Source organism: Plectropomus leopardus, chromosome 21, assembly GCF_008729295.1.
Source record: "Plectropomus leopardus isolate mb chromosome 21, YSFRI_Pleo_2.0, whole genome shotgun sequence".
Taxonomy (NCBI): Eukaryota; Metazoa; Chordata; class Actinopteri; order Perciformes; family Serranidae; genus Plectropomus; species Plectropomus leopardus.
Window position 1 is genome coordinate 5,947,839 of NC_056483.1, and position 19,312 is coordinate 5,967,150.

Genomic DNA, 19,312 nt, shown 5'->3' on the forward strand with positions numbered 1-19,312 from the left:
CCCCGGCACGGATGTGTTTCTGGGCTCTGTCTGCCAATCGCGGCAACTCTTTTCACACTTAAAGCCTGAGCTATTTACGAGAGCCCTGGGAGAATGCGTACGCAGCACCGGAGGGTGGGAAGAACGGCGGGGAGAGAGCTGCTGCTTCTCAACCTCTGCTTCTAATCAATCACCAGAAATCACTGCCATGGTTTACGGCCTTTGATCCTAGCTCCTCTTTCGCACTGCGAGGGAGAGAGCCGGGGCGGGGAAAGGGGAGGGGGAGCAGGGAGAAGGGTGAGAGTCAAGGCCCAGAGGGTGTGGAGGTCAGGGGAGAGAGATTAGGGGGTATAGGGCCTTTTTGCTCCCTCAAAACCTGAAAGCATGTCTTGGTATAATCCAGTGAGTTTTGAGCAGAGAGCAGTGAGCGGCTGGAAACAGGCAACAAAAAAACACAGGATTTAGCTAGATTGCTAGATTCAGACATTTGTGGATGTTTTGCTTAACTGGACACCAACCAAAGAGTTTTATGTGATCTTATTACAGCAAACTAAGTTAACATGCTGTCTCTTTTAAACTATAATGCCAAAAAGAAGAAACAGCCTGTTCTAATTTTCCTAAATGACTTCTTCAAAAATGACACACTGGTTCATGATTTTAAATACCCAGTTTGCAAACATTTTAGAAAGAAAAATATACTTGATAAGAGGGTAAGGATATAAAAGACACAAATATTAAGACATGTTTTATGAACTGTTGTATCATTCGCAATAAAAAATTATTGTGCATAATAAGTTCTTCTGCATTTAACCTGAAACCTTTTCTTGTAATGTACACATAAAGCATGTGTACAAACACATTTGTGGAATCAAGTCACAAATACAATGACTTTAGACCAGACTCGAGAAATTAAAAAAAAGACTTGAAATTCAACTCTAACACCAATAACTTGATACTTGTATATGGCCAGATTATACAGAAAATGCTAAAGGGCTTTTAATTTGAAATTCGGGCTTTTAATGTGAAAAAGGAGGTGGCTGTATACACTCAGTCATGGACTTTTGCTGACAGCGCTGGCCCTGTTGTTTCAGTCCTGGCAAAAAATATTATTTTACCTTGATTTAAAAAAAATAATACTAAACATCATTTTGTAAAAAAACGGTGCAGTGGTCAACTAAAGAACAAATTGCAGTATGAAAAATGTGCAAGTCGAACATCACAGATAAAGACGCAACTACTTCCAACAAACTTATTTAAAAAAAAAAAATAAAGAAATACATTTTTTAAAAAGCATTCATGATTTTTGTAAAGTTAATATATTATAACTGTTGTTTAAATGGCTTCACATTTGTTGAAGATAACATTATGACTTGTTTATGACTCAAAACTCAAAGACTGGCACTTGAGACTTGAGTGACAAAACAATGACTGTGTTTGCATTCTTATGATACATTTTTTGTGTCTACAGATTTTTTAGTGAACAGAGGATGTTTTTTTTTTTCACAAGCTACGATATGGATTCCTTTTTATGTTGTCCTTACCACTTTATGTCAAATAAGCAACTAAAAACTGCAAATGGAAAATTGACTTGACATCCATGTAATATAAAATGAAAAACTTTTTCAGGATCTCCATCATGAGTAAACAAAATCACATGCAGAATGCAAAAGTTCAGCTCACGAGAAGGACCTGTTATCTTCCACATAAACTCCGACCCTGGTGGCAAGGCCACTAGTTGCTACCCCATCCCATTCAACACGAACCCAACTGTGGTAAGGAGGCGTGAGCGAGCGAACAAAACAGAGAGGACGCGGAAAAGAACACACCACAATAAATCCTCCTGGCAGGGTCAGGACACCCCCGCTTTGTTCCTCCTGGCAGGAGGGAGGCCACTGATGCCTACCGACAAATGGACAGAGTGGTAGAATAATCAACTACTGTTTCCCCACTTTATGGGTTTATGAGTTTATGGGGCCCTTGGCGGCCCCTACGCCTCCCACTCGGAGAGGAGTGAGATCCGGCGGGGCCGCAGTGCTGCTGTGATGCAGCAGGGCCGAGCTTGGCCGATGTTAGCCCCCGAGCCTGTCACAAAGGGCAGGCTGATTTGTCTTTGAGGCGCTGGTCGTTGGTTCAGGGACTTGTCTCTGACCCGGGTGACCTTTGACTCCGGGGCCATTCTGGCTCTCAGCGTGTCAGTGAAAATTATCTCAGGTTCTCCTGAGGAGCCATTGTGATGGTCAGCGTGAACCATCACAACATATTAGAATTAAAAATCTATGACTGAGATGAAAATTGAGGCTGCTGGAGTGAATTCTGAGTCAAAGTAAAAGAAAATCCAAAAATACAACTTATTTTCGTAGTTTTGGCTAACATCTCTAACATTAACACCATTGTACTCCACGTTAACAGCCAGAATCTGAGAATATGGCAACATGGACGTTTGAGCAAAGAGCAGCTTTTAAAGGAAATCCCGGGCTTCCAAACTTATTTTAAAAACTTAGTGAGAAATACACTCATCACCCAAACTGCCAGTAAATATCCATCACAGTTTAGGAACTGAATTTTTGGTTGAACTTTGACCTGCTGTTCTTGCCATAGTTGTCCAGTTGTCTTGTGCGAAAAAAAGTTCTCAGGTTCTCTTATTTTAAGTTTTATCCAAATAAAGTGGTTCAGATAATCTTGTATATTCACATTTCTGATTGTCTGACTGCTCGTATTTCTTGCCGTGTCCAACAGTTATCCCTTTTCCATACATATATTTTTGATCAGCATTCAGAGTGGACCACGGAGGAAGAATTTCATTGTACAGGGAAACGTTTAATCATGCATATGACAATAATACCTTGACTTGACTGGACTTGATGATTTAGCTCGGTTTGAGTCGGGGCATCAGCACAGCGCGGCAGGGATTTGCATCCCTAGACAACAGGGCTCCCTGCTTGAAGGTGTGTCTTTAGCTGATGATTTAACTGATTGTTTTTCTGCACCGCTGGTGAAATTGCAGTCAAAACGTTCTTGTTCTGCTGTCTTAGTTTTTTAATGTTATCGTGGCATTGCACAAATGTATGCCTGTCTCCTGGCCTTCTTGCTTCAAACACAAGCAAGGCTTATGTTTCATATGCAGATCAAGCGCTTGCTATTCTCTTCTCTCTGTGCTTTTTTTGGAGATGCAGATGAAATTTACAAAGTAGCTATTATGTCTGGCAATAGCAGCAGAGGCTATGTGAACATGTTACTGAGTTGTCACTGAGTGTTGATGCTGTATAATGATGACAAAGTCCATTCGACGTCACTGAGCCCATTTGGAGATGGCCTATCTAGGGCTGTGACTTGCTGTGACTCGGCACAGCTTGGCGTGTTTAAATTGGTAATGAAAGACCAAAAAAAAACGTGGCATGGTTTGACTCAACCACAACTTCCAACAAAAAAATCCCTATGTGGTTCCCAGATCTCTTTACTTGCTTTACTGAGTCCAATGTTATCATAACTCATAGAAACAATGGCAAAAACTACAAAAACATGACCGGAGTAGTGAATGAGAATTTCCTTCACTGAGGTTCAAAGCTTGATCCACCGGGGCAAACAAGTAGGATGATCACTGACCAAAAAAAACCCAAAGATGCAATTCCACTACAGCTAAATTCTGGCTGCATCTCCACAGCGTGCAAAAGTCTTGAGGCAGTGGCTTATACGCATCTTCCAGCAGTGAAGGAGCCGTGGAGCTCCAGCAGGCAGATCTGTGCAGGCGGATGTGTGCCAGACAAGAAGAGGCCAGGCTGGGCCGGACTGGGCTGGGCAGCTGAGGTTCCCCTCCGCCCTGAGTGGCAGCGAGGCTAAGCTAATCCTGCGCCTCAGGCCCCTGTGAGGTGGCTCTGCCAAAGCCTGTCCCCCTGCTGCTGCAGGAAATTGCCTTCAGTGCAGAGGTCCATGAAATGGTTATGGCTCCATCCGCTGTGTGTGTACATGATGTGACTTTGCAAACCTAAATCTACAGGTAGATTTTATATTCCTTACCTATATATCTCATGATGCCTTAAAAACAGCCATATTGAGGATAAATTAGTATTTTCTTCTACGTATTTCTGTTTATATAACAAGTTTTTATGTATTTTATGTATTATTCATGTACCATACAGAGGTCTTTTGACACTAAAAGCCAGTTTTCCTGTGTGGGGTTGTGTGTCAGGCTCTATAACGCCTCCTCCATTGTGCTGTTTGACCCGTGGGCCAGCCAGAGCTCCCATGAGGTCCCTTATCCCTCCATCAGTCCTCTCTCATTAGCCCCCACAGGCAGAGCCCAGAGTAAGGTAACACAGAGGGGCCCCTGCTTCCTCCTCTAGTCCCCATGAAATACATACAGCACAAATACAGATGACAGAGATCACCTTTGAGCAGCAGAAAACTGCATATCGTGAAATAACTTGTTTCCCTTAAACAAAAAAAAAAGAAAAAAAAGGCTGATTTAAGGATTGGAAAAGATTTGTTTCTTGTTCTTGTTCTTATTCTTGTTATTTTAAAATCTTTAAAAAGATTTCCTCATTGTGAATCACTTGTCAGCATTTATTGTCATTGTCTGGGTGTTCTTTTTAATTTTATGTATACATTCATCATTTTCTCTTCAGTTAACCCTTTGAAGCCCAGATTGACATTGCTTTTTAGTGCTTTCACAAATATTTAAACCTTTGACACCAGAGAAAATTGGTGTAATTTCTTTCAAAAACATAGAGGAAAAAGGCAGAGACAGATGTCCAGAGAACTATATTTACAATAATCATAATTATGTATTTAAAATTAATTTTACAGAATTATTGCAATGTTTAAGCTGCTTTTTTTCCAGGTCATTTTTTTAAGCTTTACATTTTTTATTTGTTCCTTGCAAGTATATATAATTTTTTTTTTTTCTTACGCCAGGGACGGACGTCCACAAAACTATATTTATTTTAATCGTATTTATATTTAAATTATTTTTTAAAGAATTATTGCAAATTTTAAGCAGTTCATTTATCAGGTCATTTCCTTTTTACTTTTTTTTTTTTTTTTTTTTTGCTAATTTCTGGGTCATTTCTTGTAAGATCTGTCATTGCCTTCTTTCCATGTTTTCAAAAGAAGTCAAGCCACTTACCACAGGTTTCAAGGGGTTAAACAAAAAAATTGTCATCTTTTAGTTGGGATAAAATAGGGATAAAAAAGTGTAAAGCAGAGGTGGCGGCACGAGGAGGGAGGAGGAGGAGGAGGAGGAGATGGGGCAGGACACAGTGGAGAAACAGTTGATTATGAGTCCCATCAAGTGATCAATGATTTCATTAATAAGACGGATCACGCGGCTGTCATAGCTGTGACACGGGCTGAGGGATGATCCGCTCCCGGTGCTCCATTTCCCCCAAGCCTCCCCTCCCTTCCTCCCTTTCTCCCTCCCTGTCCTTCCAATATCGCCTCCCTCTGCCGACGACAAGGGAACGCCACAGAAAAAAGGGATAGAGCTGGGTGTTGACGGGGTGGAGGGTGGCGGGTGGAGGGGGTTAGTCATGAGGGAGGGAGGGAATGGAGAGGGGGGGAGGAAGAAAAGTGAAAATCCATTTTGAAACCCATTTTCAATTAGGGGTCCACAAGCTGTTATCACAGGTGTCCCAGAATGGGGGCCCGTAAGTGAAAATGTCTCCTATCCGTTTCTGAAATGAAACCTTATCTGGGAGGCACAAAGATGGCGGGGACAGCGTATCTGTAAATTACTTTCCATCCCCGCTGTTAACGGGAACTTTATTTCTGTCAGATGACATTCCCCTCTATTTACTGTTGATCATTTAAATGGCTGCCTAAAAAGAAGGTGGCCCCTCTATCGCTCTCCTCTCTCTCTTTCTGTATCATTCTTCTTCCCATCAGGAGCTTTTTTTTCCTCCAAAGCAGTCAAGTGTCCTTTTTCTTCTCTAAACACTTTAGCCACGCTCTCCATTTGCTTAGGGATTTCTCACACGAAAGCCTAACATTTGTTGCCCTTTAAGGCTTAACTTGTTTGCCTCTGAGACCCTTGCTCTTGCCCTTTTAAGCATGACCATTAAAAGGTCCCAACTTCAAACCTGCTTCACAGAGGCTGTGTTACGTTAAAGAATTAAAAGGATAGTTCTGATTTTTTGAAGTGGGGTTGTGTGTTGTACTTATCCATAGTCGGTGTATTAACGACAGTAGATGTCAGATGGCACGCCTCCAGTTTGGAGAAGCAGCAGGAGCGCTAACACAGGAGCTAGGCAGTGCACTGCTGTGGATGGGGGCTAGCAGCAAAGCACATATAAGCCACCTAAAAAGAGTCCCACCTAAAAAAAAATATCTATAACAGATTAAGCGTATGCTATCTTGAGAGTATTTTCACTGCTGTACGTATACGTCAAACAGGCATTTCACTTCCACATGTATATTCACTTCAGAGCCACCAGACTCCACTGAGAGAAACAGTAATTTAACATCACAAACAACGAAGCTGCGGATCTACCGCTGCCTCAATCAGTTAGTTAGTTTGTGTTATTGTATGACTTTGGTAGCTAAAACGGTTAGTTCAGATTAGCCAAAGTCACGCAATAACACAAACAAACTAACTGATTGAGGCAGCGGTAGATCCGCAGCTTCTGTGTTTGGTGATGTTAAATTACTGTTTCTCTCAATGGAGTCTGGCTTTGAAGAATGCTAGATAACAGATATTTATCTATTTATATATATATATATATATATATATATATATATATATATATATATATATATATATATATATATATGTAATTAACCCTCAGACATGGTCATCAAATACTTGTGACAAAGATAGGTAATGGAGGCAGGATATTTTACAATTTAACACTTTATTGTCTACAGTGAACTCAAAATTACTCTATTCATCTTTTTCTGTATCATGTTCTAATAAAAATGCCATAATTTTTATGCCATGCACATCAGACAACATACAAGCCGTTACCAATATATCTGGGATGAGCCAATATCAGCCGATAAAATCAGCTGATCGATATATCGATCAAGTTCTACTGCCAATATAGTGTGCACTAAAACTGATATTGATTGTGTCAGGGGACTTTAAATATGTTTCATTGCTGCTCCATCCACAGCAGTGCATTGCTTTGGTTCCATGGAGGTACACCTACCTGCTTCTCCAAACAGGGGATGTACCTTACTGCAGGTAATATATTGATACACAACTACACAACAAATATCCGAACTGTCCCTTTAAAACAGCATTCCCAACAATTTTCTGAACTGCATCCAGTTGTTGGATTCTCCTCCTCTAACTTACATTAACTCCCTCACAAATCAGCAGCAACCATAACATAAAACTCCAACCAACCACAAACTTTTCCCCTTCTTTTCCTCCTTTGCAAATAACCAATCCTTTTGCCCCCCACCCCCTGTTTTTTCTCTTTTTTTTTATTAGCAAATTATCCCATGACGACAGGACTTATTCAGCCAAGAAGCATGGACATCTTTTTTTTTTTAAGCTCGGGACCCAACAAAAGAATCAGGGGACTTTGTGGTCCACCTGCCTGCCGAATGATGAGGGTGGGAGGGGAGAGCGACCCCCCCCCTCCTCACGAACCCCTCCTAAAGAGCACCAATCACAGCATTGTTGTGGCACAGTCGGCTCTTTTGAGCTGTCAGTGCGAGAGGAGGGGGCACAGAGATGAATGGCACACAGGATGAAGCCACTATTTAGCCAACCATGTGGGAACGCTCTACCAGGACTCAATAATTACTCTGGACCTTACTCAACTTGGACAAAACTTACAGAGTAGGGACAAGAGGGGAGTGGAGGAGATTTAGTGCATGTAAAGTGAAGATTTTTGTGCTAAAAGTGTGGAACTATAACTACAAGATCAAACACATTTGATCCCAGTAAAAGAAAAAAAATGCTCTAATTCTTGCAAAGACTGCTTTGGAAGCTAAACATCCGCCACCCCACCTGCTCCCCCTTTCCTACTTATTTTCCACTTTTCACAACTTATCATAGCACACTGTTGCTGGGCGCACCACGGGGTTTCCGCTGTGCTGAGATCAGGGGCCGCTACTCGGCCTGACGGGGGGAAATATTTCGCCGAGCCTTCCTAAGAAGAACCAGTGACTGGGGTTCCACAGCTGCTCACAATTACCTTTTGTTTGCATGGAGGCAGTGGGGCAGGGGGCTACGGGGGTTAAAGTTGAGGCGAGTGTAGGGTTACACCTGATAAGAGGTTATGAGTTCTGGGGGCGACTCGGGAATGTGCTGTAATTATAACAACACAAAGAATGTGTAAGCTATCTGCCGATTCCAAGAGAGCGAGAGATTGGGATCTAAAAGGGGACCTTTCTCTGCAGATAAGTATCATCCCTCCCTTCGTCAAGTGAATTATGAGACTACTGTATTTTAGGGAGTTGGATCTTCTGACGTGGCCGAGTCCAGTGTAGGAGACGAACCGTATGCTGCTCAGAGCTGTAATTACCAGCACATTACCAAGAAAAATCCACAATCACGAAGCCAAATTACATCCATGCTTTTTCCACAACAAACTTTTTTCTTCCCTCGCTGCCCCTTTAATTAATAAAACAGTGCCGGCCATCTGGGAATGGGTAAGAGTGTTCCCAAGATGCTTAAGGATGCATTACCTTACCCACTTCCTGTGATAACTCCCATATGTCAACTTTTTCACCCTTTCCTGCGCTGTTTGTCTCCTCTTCACACTCAGGATGATCGCTGACAGAAAACTCCAGCTCCAGAGCCAAAACTCGGTACACAAAAACCTCCAAATCCTCTCACTGCTAATGAGCACAGCTGCAGCTTACGCCTGGTGATCTCAACTCTAGTTTTGTTATGACTTTAGCTTGATGCTCCAAGGCTTTCCAGCCAAAAAAAAGCCTAAAATCGCCATCTAATATTCCTCATTTCAGTGTCTGAACTAAGAATGAAAGGCTGAATGACGACAGGCTTGATGAACTGTAAGCTCGGCGCAGCTTTTAATAGCATGTGTTAAAGACATTGCTATGTAAACATGCCAAAGTTTTGCTACCAGTGAGGGTTGCATGTGACTCAACAGGAGGATAGGGGGGAAGAAAGCTCAGTAAGGTAATGTGAGCAAGAATCTGTGCGTGTCTCGGTCTGTAAATCGTGTTTTTAGGCATTTAGGAGTCACTTTCATCTTGAAGGAATGAAAACAAAAGCACAAAAAAATGCATGAAAGTGGCCTTCCCTGTTACTGGTTTAGTGTGATACACACTCTTTTTCATTAAATCATTTTATTGACGAGCATTAAAATAAAACGCTGATACATATAATCTTTCTCTAAACTTCTATAAACTTGAGATGGAGGTGCAGCTACATAAAATTAGCAGGTCACCTAAAAAAATCCAAATACATAAGATTTTTTAATGAGTTTTTTTTTGTTAGTTTTTAAAATAAAGTTGGTGCTGGATTTTTGAATTTTTTTTTGAACACCTATTTTTGAAACTGTCTCAGGTGACAAAACATGTTGTTTTACATGCGTCCATCTCCTGGCAGCATAACTTCCTCTCCTGCTTTGGGCTCTATGTTCCCAGTACTTCATTGGTGAGCTGACTAATACACCAGTCTCTCCAAAACTGGGCGTGTTCCAAAAAAGACCCCAAATTACACTGACATGAACCACAGTGGCTGAGTGTGCAGTCAGAGGTGACGCGTACCGTTTGAGGTTGTGCTGGAAGCCACCGCCTTCTCACTGATGTCATTGCGCGCTGATGAGCCCTTGGTCGCCACGATAGTCTCCACCCTCTTCTTCTTCTCAGCTGCTGAACTGGCCTGGGACTGGGTTTCCATGGCGATTGCTCATTCCTCAACACCTCATGGAGACGGGATAACTGGTGGGGAAAAGGGAGAGGGTAGAGAGAACCGGTGAATGCAAAGACATGAAGCACACACATTTTTGTTTTAAAGAAGTATTTCACTGTTGGAAAGATGACTCGTGCATGAGAAACAATGGCGGCTGGCTAGCCAGAAACAATCACGTATTCCAGTTTAAGAGTTAGCTAAAAGCGAGAAATAGGCAGCGCAGTGAAAGCATCTTGGTTTATATTTGAGTTTGATCTGCTCTCTGTTTTCACTGTGCAGGAAGCAGAATGGCACCTACGAGTTCACAAACTCTTCTCCTGTTTCTGTTAAAGTAATTGTATGTAGTGCACAGCACGCACCACCAGAGCTCAGTCTCTGGTCTCTACTGGTGGAACAGGCAGCTGAGCTGAACGTGAAACCTAGTGGTGAAAGGAGAAGTTACAGGACTGTAAACAGCCAGTAGACAGCAGAGAGAGACCGTGAGGAACAACAGCATGTTTTTTTAACGTCTAACTTGGTGAATTACAGATTTATTTCGACCAAACTGGAGTTGGTAATTGTTGGACTTACGAACAGTGGCCGTACTAACTAGATTACTCACAAGAGTTAACCAAGACGGCTGGGGTGAGTTTTATTTCGTTTCTATCGAGTTTGAATGAAGTGCCTTTTATGAGTTAATTAAGCCTTGTCAGTCTTCTGTGACCGAGAGAAGGCTGCATTCAAAAGGTGTACAGCTGTATTTCTCTGTTTAATAAGACAATAGATGTGAGAATATAACCTTTGTTTGCATTTTGTGGGTTTCTGTTTCTGTATACCGCCCAAGCCTTGTGGGTGTGTCTCTTGGTCAGCTGTATACTCTTTCTGCAGCGGTGGCATGGGTGGCAGGCAATACGAAAATGTGTTAGTACAGCCTGTAGTTCGAGCAACAGACCAAGAGAGCCAATGAAACTCCCGAAGATGACGTGTTTTGCTTCAAGTGCGTCATCCGGCGAATTCTGCCGGGCGGAGGAGGGATAGCTAAGCACTGGTTAGATGGAGGGAAGTTTACTACAGTTCATCTACACATACTACCCACGCTGTTTTGTTACAAAGCTGGTTGTATCCCTTTAAAAGTGTCTTGTAAAACCATAGTAATTATTTGACTTGAGTTTCGAAATTAACCACTTTTTACTTGATTGAGCATTTTAACAAAAGAACACCTTGAGAAGAGACTTGAGACTTGGGAACCTTGTGAGAAAAACTTCAGATTCAATCCTCCCTTTTCATGATGCCCAGAGCAGACCACGGGTCAATCCACCAGCTCACCCTGATTTATTTTAACTCAGACCTGCTGGGCTCTGATCTGCTTGTCGGGGGGCTGATCTCCTTCTCAACTAACTGTGGTTAAACATCCAAAAATAAAATTGGCTTCCCTCATTTTCAACTATGTCACACTAAACTTCTGACTTCTTGTCAAAAAAAAAAACAACAACTCTATAAACATAGCAAGGCGGGACATCCTGACTAGGTTTTATATCTCAGAATAGAAGCTTGTGGATATACTGATAATCCTGCTCTAGCAGTCTTTCCAGAGAGAAAGGAGAAACCTTAAGGGGATACCACAGAGAGAGAAACATTCACAGTCCTGAAAAAACAAGGGTTGTTTGAAGGCCCTTTTGGGAATATCATGGTGCCGGGCAATTTTTCTTTCAAAGAATAAAGGTGGTTCAAGTTAATACTGTCTGTGGGTTTAGAAGGGGTTCAGCCAACAGTCTAGCAGACATGCTGCTCAGTTCAGCACCTCAGAGGCTGTCTACAAACTCGACTCTATCTAGGTCACGGAGGTCTCTGATTATGGAGACAACACGGTGATACACCACAACCGCTCATTTACACAAAGTACAGGACAGCTTCATTTGGGCCGATACAAAGCCTTTACTTAGACGCCATAATTCATGCATAATTACTGGAAATATTTAGTCTGACTAACATTTTCTTTCCAATAGCTTATTACCCAACTGTACTATTTAATTGTCCTCCACCCTATAAACATGCATGGATACAAAGAGCAGCAGTAAAGTCAGCTGTAATGCAAACAGAGGAGCTGCTGAAAGTAAAAGAGCAGAAGGGGGGGGCTGATTTTTACAAACTCCCCAAGGAGGGAAGGCGAGGGGGAAGTGGTGAGGGGTAAACTTCAGACAAACACTGTGTGCTTTGTTTGTTTTTTTTCCCCACCCCCTGAAAAACCAGAGTCTGTCATCCATTCTGACCCGACAACAACATCTGTAAGCAATTGCTGGCTTACGAAAAAAAAAGTGGAAAAAAAAAAAACACAATGCAATTACTCCCTTACCAATCAAAACAGAATTAAACAAGAGTTCGTCCTCTAATCACTCCCACATGAATACATGTGTAACCGTCATCCCCAACAAGAGACATTTTTGTCTTACTCTCGCAGATATCGTCTGTGCATGTGTTCGAATGCTTTCATTTTGTTGCAGCGCGAGCGGGTTAATCGGCAGAATGCACATGTACGTCTGCACATGCAAGTTCCTACGGTGATAACGAATCATAGGTGCTGCTCGCTCACTTTCATCGGCAGACAGTGAAACAAGAGCGACGATCAAAGAAAACTTTCCCCTTTGAAACTGTCATTACATCATTCTAATGACTGAACTTGAGCAAAAGCAGTGAAGCAGGGAGAGCGCCGACGTTACAGCTGTTACTACATAGCTCCCAACATGCTTTGCGCCGTGAGTGAGCATACATGTATGTCTTCCTGTTGCCCCCCAGGTGAGTCAGAGCGGAGCTAAAAAGAGCTGAGAGTGCAGCAAATAGGAGGGTCAGGATTTGAGGTTTGCAGGGGAGGCGAGGAGAAAGAAGCGGGGCATTCCTCTGGTTGGGGCAAATATTCACAAGTCCGAGCCACTGAAGCGTGTCTGACCGGCCTTTTGTGTTTCACCAGGCAGGCCACAGTTCCAAAGCAGCAATTAAAAGCAGGACCTTTTCACCCATAATCCCTCTGACCTGGACGCCCACACCCAATCCCGCAGATGTTCCCGTCTCTGCTTTCGTGTTGCTCATTTTCGCCCCTGTCCAACTCTGAAAACATTCAGCAGCACAAAGACACGTCCATCTGTGAAAGAATGCTTCTTAATGTGAAAAAAGTTTTTCTTTTAAAGGATTTATTGGCAGAAATGGAATATAATATAATAAATATGTTTTCTTTAGTGTATTATCACCTGAAAATAGGAATTGTTTTGTTTTCGTTACTTTAGATTGAGCCGCCCTACATAGGGGGCGGGTCCTCGTCTATGGATGTTTCACCGCCATCTTTCTGCTGTAGCCCAGAATGAACGAACCGCACACTAGGTGGATTTCCATTACAGATTTGTGCAAAATTTAAGTGATATTTCTGAAAAGTCGATAAAAACACAATTGCGAGATGACTGCGTTTCAGTTGAGGGATTTTATGCGATTTCCCTCTCAATAACATGGCGATGGATGTTCAATACATTAGCGGGTTTATTTCTATCGCAGCCAACGCACTAGCTGTCATTTTTTCCAACTGAAGGTGGCGTTGGTGTGTTTCATGAGCAATAATGGAAAGGCATGCCCCTTATACGTGGGAGCGGTCACATATGAGGGAAGTTACAGTCCATGATTGAGGAATTGTGGATTCAAAATTTCTAAATGATCCGCTCAACTTTTAAAACAGATCGCCTCTCATTCCCATGGTCTCATCCCACTAAAACAGTACAACTGACCAACGAAAGCAGGTAGCGAGTTGAAGCAACAAAACCCAAAGTGTAAAACTTTTGCGCAAATACAGTTTATCTTTATGGATTGTACTGATGCAGAATTGTCAAGGATACTGTCGACATATGACACCATTTATCAACTCTTCTAGAGTTGTGTCTTCATGTGGACACATAAGAAATCGTTCCTTATTCTTAAAGGGAGTTTGGCATTATATTTTCCACCAGGAGCAGGATGGGAAATTATCTCTCAAGAAGTCTAGTGTAGTCTAGCAAATAGTGATCCTACAACATCCCCAGACTTTGCAAACTGTGATTAAAAATTGTCTTTAGATGTGGGACGGTGTCAGACTTTCGGAATTTTCTTGTGTATGATAGGCATAAGATGAAAAATCGAAGTGCAAAGGTCGTAGTTTTAATCTCATTTTCATTTAGCACTTTGAACTTTCACTGAAGAAACACTTCTTATTCGCCAAATGCAGAAATGAGACATGAGACGACAGAGAAATAACCACAGGGACTACCTGTATCAGTGTCACAGCGGCCTGGCTCAAAAGAAGGAATTACAACTAGGCATCAGCTGCTGTTGTTACCTAAAATAAATGTTAATTTCATATTAATGTGTTTCCCATGAAATGTCTGTCCTACACCCAATTAGAGAAGAGAGAAAGAGGGTGTATCTTTATTTGTGCTCGACTGTAATCCTTCCACACAGAAAGGGAGGCGATTAAACAGGTTTAAAATACCACAATTCAGACTGTTCCCCCAGAAAAAGAAGAAAAAAACATTCTTATTTTATAAGCACATTAAGCAAATCAATTTAACATAAATTATACGCCTTGGTGACAAAGGCACCGAGTTGAAAGTCATCGGCAAATTGTACACATCAAAGTGAAACACTAAAATAAACTTTTGCCTTTGATAGAAAAAAAATGCAGTTTTTTTTCCTTCATGCGGGCTTAAACGGCTGCTAACGCTATCAAAAATCACTGCCTTTTGTTATTTAAAGGCTCCATCTTTACAAGCTTAATTCTATGAAACTGCTTAAGGTGTACCTCCGATTCCACTGCACTCTTGTCATTAGGAGGATTTGCAAATGCATGTCGCACACACACACACACACACACACACACACACACACACACACACACACACACACACACACACACACACGACATTTTTATATAAACTCTTGAAGTGTCTTCTTAGATTTGGCTACCCCCCCTCACAGACGGGGTACTGTATTTGTGTTCATTTCATTAGGGCGACTGTTCAGTGTCGAGGGCCCCCTGAGGGGGGAGACTGGCAGCGCCACAGCATTCATCATCATTACATCAGCGACCACCGAGATCTGCTATCTTAGGCTTATCAACACGGCACAAACGCAGCGCAGCGCGGCGAGTTAGAGGGGAGGGGAGAGATGGGAGATGGAGACGATTGAGGGAGATTGTGAGCAAAAGTGGGATAAGAGGGGGAGAAAAATGAATGGAGGAAGGGAGGAGCATGAGACTGAGTCTGTGTGTGTGTGTGTTCATGTATCCGTGCATGCATGTGTGTGCGCCTCGCTGTGCCCCTGCATGCCTGCACATGTTTTCCTGTGTGTACAATGTGTGTTTTTGCACATTTCGCAGCTATGCCAACAACATTAAGAGCTCCTGCACAGCTGGAATAACTAAAACACTGAGGGGCAGGGAGGGAGGAGTCGCTGGAGCCCTTCAGCGAGATTAGCTGAATCGAGCAATAAAACAGAATGCGCTGGCTCAGGCTGCGTGTGTTTGCATTGGATAAGGTCAGCGAGGGGATGAGGCCCCTTAAGGAGATAGTGGAAGTGCTCGCTGGTGGTTAGAGGACCTGTCATGGGTTCAAAATCCCTACTGAGGAGGTGTTCCTAAACTCAATGGCTCTCAGAGGAAACCACATACTTAGGTTTCCATGCTGTGCACTTATGGCTCGCCCTTGGCCCTGGAAGGCAAAGGGGAAGGGGAGGGGTTGGGGATTTGGGGATTTGGTATTCGTGGCTCCCATTCACCAGTGAAACTTAACATTGTGCCCAGATGGCACTAAGTCTGGCCTACAGCTGATGGGGACCAGCCCCTCAAGTAAGGGCCATTTAGCAGGAATTAGTCACACCCCGCCACACACACACACACACACACACACACACACACACATATCAAATCCCAGATATGCACATGTAAACTGGTTTAGTGCTCGGCCTTCTCGCCCTTTTGTATCCTGTGACATGGTTGAGATTGTCATTTACATGTTTCTGAATCATCCTACAATGATGTATGAGTCCTTCTTTTTACAGCTACGTCGTAAAACCTAAAGTTGATGCATTTATTGGGATGATTTATTGGTTGATGTTTTAAATCAGTAAATCACTTTGTGAATACTCCATGGGAAAATTAATGCATATTTTGTGGCTTTTCTGTGGTAGATTTAACAAAAGAGCATCATAATGGCATGGTCTCAGCGAAGGGCGTAGGTTTGGTTATTGTTTCACACAGGGGTTTCCCACACATTCATTCATTTATGTCGGCCTGCCGTGATAAAAAAATCTGCCACCATGTTTTTTTTGTATATTTCTGGAGCTGGACTGTCCATTAGGATTGCTATATATACTGAATATATTCAGTTAATGATTGCGCCACACTCTTGGAGCGCAGGGAGTACTCTGGGTACAGATGAAGCAGCAGAACGCAAGCCACAGTGAAAGTGAAACTTAACCATTCAATGCTTCAGGTCTAAAAGTTGATTATCGACCAGAATTACCTGTCCTGCGACCCAAACTCCTAAAACTGCTGCTGAGGGAAAAATGACCTCATGACATGTTACGCCTGCAGAGCGTTCACGTTCACGTGTTAACACACTCGATAACTGTAGTTACTTGTTACTTTGAAGGTCAGGATTTTACATATAAAACATGATCAAATGTTATACATTTACACAATTGCATAGGTTTTTATTTCAACATTTGAAATGGGAGGGTCTGAGGGTCACCACCAGAAACATGAAATGTAAATTTCTGCATTATGTTGAATTTTTATGCACCAATTTATGCCTTTTCTGCATCAATTTATGGTGTACGTAAATGTCTTACATTTTGTCATAAGAGTCCTCTGCTGCTTTTATGTCTGTTTGGGGGGTAAAAATGCACATATTCTAAATGTTAAGGGGGACCTGTCCCCTGCGTCCCCACCGAAATCTACACCCTCAGCAAACAATATGGTCTGCTTTCACAAGCACACTGCACACTATTTGAATAGCATGAGCCTGTGCAAATGAGGAGTGTTTATGTTTTTTGTCAAGGGCAAACAGCGCAACAACACAGCCCATCAGTCGCTTTCAGCGGAGCTAATAAGATTATCCTCGCGTGCGTCCTGGTCCCTCAGACCTCTCCACTTGAGATGCTTCAGAGGGCTGGTGAGGGACCCTGTGTGCTGCAAAGCAGAATGAGCCGAGTGCATCTTACATTCCTGGGTAACAAACCCACACGATGTAATCGTAATGCTTACACGATGCTTCTTTTGCGCTCGCTACCCAGTAGATAAGAGGCGAATAAAGCACACGCCACAATGGAAATCTTGAGCGTTTTCCCAGCAGCCTCCGCTGCTTATTAGATTGTTTATTTATTTTGACTTTGCATTTGTTCGTGAGCCACTTGTGTCAGGGCAAGTGGGGCTGTGAGGAGGGAGACAATGGATAATGCAGGCAGCTTTGTTGCACTGGTGGCCCAGTTATGCGGTATTGGTTTCCCCTGCTCTCTCCACTTTATTCATGTTATTTTCCTGCTGGAGTCTTTGTTTGATCAGACACTTTTCCTGATTCTTGAAGGAAAATATGCTTGTTCAGCCGTTTACTAGACGCAAACAATGCAGCCTATTACTTCAGCGAAGGTCCTGAGGAAGAAAAGAAAAAAAAAATTCTGTGTGCATAAGTTTTTTAAGTTAAACTTGCAGAGATTAAGAGTTTTCATGATGACAAACACTTTTCCCTCCTTTGTGACTTCCGTACAGCCAGTTTAAATTCAGTTTATTATAAAATCAGTTGCTGCAGCAGCCACATGCTCTATAACTAAGGTTTCCACTCCAGTGGCCCCTGCACATGGCACCCACTGTAAAGCAAAAGGGAGTGAGGTCTGTATCCTGTCAGTGGGCCTCTCATCTCCAGTGAAAACAGTCTTGTGTTTGTGGAGGCATTCTTCATACAAGGCTTTAGAAAGCACTCACAACCAGAGCGCGACAACAGCATCCTTCACTGTGCTTTCGCAGTGAAAGAGTACATGTAACGCCGCGCGCTGCGTTGTTTGAGAACACAGTTCCTATGTAATGCATGTGCGAGTGCGGCGCAGGAAGGAAGAGGGACTGTTTCGACTGTGTTTGAGAGTGCCGCTGCGTATAGGAGTTGCACCAGGTGCTCTATACGCCTCTCAGTATGCAAGTGCGATCACTGTGCGCAGAACATAAATAAGAGAGGGGACCCCAGGGAGGGGATGAGTGGAGGAAGAGAAATTCCTGTACTGATGAAAACCTCACACACATCTTTCTCTGCCACCTCCTCCTCCTCCTCCTCCTCATTGCACGTGCACTCAGAGGAGGATCGAGCAGATGGATGGCCGTGTGTGAGCGGAGTGGCAGCAGGTATGGCAGGGATACTCTACTTGCTTTGCCTGGGGGCCACTTTTGCAAAATGACAGTAGGCCAGGGGCCAGTCGCAGCAGCCCCATACATATTTCTAAGACTTTAGGACATTTTTAGGACTTTAGAAAGTTTCTCCAAGTTTAGAACATTTCTAGGGTTTAAGGACATTTATAGGACTTTAGGAAGTTTGTAGGATTTTACGACGTTTCAAGGATTTTAGGATGTTTCTAGGATTTTAGGATGTTTCTAGGATTTTAGGATGTTTCTAGGATTTTAGAAAATGTATGGGATTTTAGCACATTTCTAAGATTTAGGACATTTCTTCGGTTTTAGGACATTAGGGGCTTAGCTTGGACCTCTGTCTGGGGGTGTGGGGGAACCTCCACTGGCACTGTTTTATGAACAAGCTCTATTTTGATGCTGTTTTATGCACTCTGGGAACTTGTGTATACTAATGTACAAAAACAACTCCCAGAGTGAATCACTTTATTTTTACTGTGATTAGAAAATGGTTGGGGGGCCACCCAGCACCCTATCAGGGGCCAGATTTGGGCAGTGGGCCATAAGTTGAGTATCAATGAGGTTTGACAGGAGGTCTTCACATTAGACTTTGACAAAGGAGTGAAACAAAGAGGAAACTGAGGAAACTGAACTACAGTCCGGAGGCAGCAGCTACAGGTGACGGAGTGACAGTGAAACTGTTGGACTTAAAGTTTCCCTTCTCTCCTGTTTCACTTGTTTCATTCACACTTCTCCTTCTCTCCTCCTTTCTGTCTCCATTTCCTTCATTCTGTGTCATTGGGATAAGTGTTGGAGCGGAGTGAGTCAGAGCTGCCATGTGATTAATGACGGGCCCTGGCGTCTCCGGGGCCGAACGCTAACAACAGCCAGGGGGCAGCGCGATAATGCACAATAATAAAGCCAGCAGACAAACAGCCAGGCGACGCGAGGCCTATTAGCTAGCCCCATCAGGACGGCTAAGTGAGAAATTAGCCCTTCCCAAGCTCCGCCACAATTCATCAAGTGCTGCCCCTGAATCCCCCCTCAAGAAGTCATAATGTTTACTTAAAGACTGGCCTCGACGCCCCAGCGGCGAGCTTTATTGGCTCTTATTAATTCCCACT

The 19,312-nt window shown here is 42.9% G+C and overlaps 1 protein-coding gene across 1 annotated transcript in view; it reads right to left on the reverse strand.

Moving 5' to 3' along the window:
* The window catches only part of gli3 (GLI family zinc finger 3), a 149,112-nt gene that overhangs the window by 116,155 nt on the left and 13,645 nt on the right, over positions 1-19,312 (reverse strand). The window contains exon 2 of the mRNA XM_042510212.1: positions 9,664-9,837. Within this exon, the coding sequence (XP_042366146.1) occupies positions 9,664-9,796 (133 nt within the window). The 5' untranslated portion in view covers positions 9,797-9,837. The remainder of the gene's footprint in view (positions 1-9,663; positions 9,838-19,312) is intronic.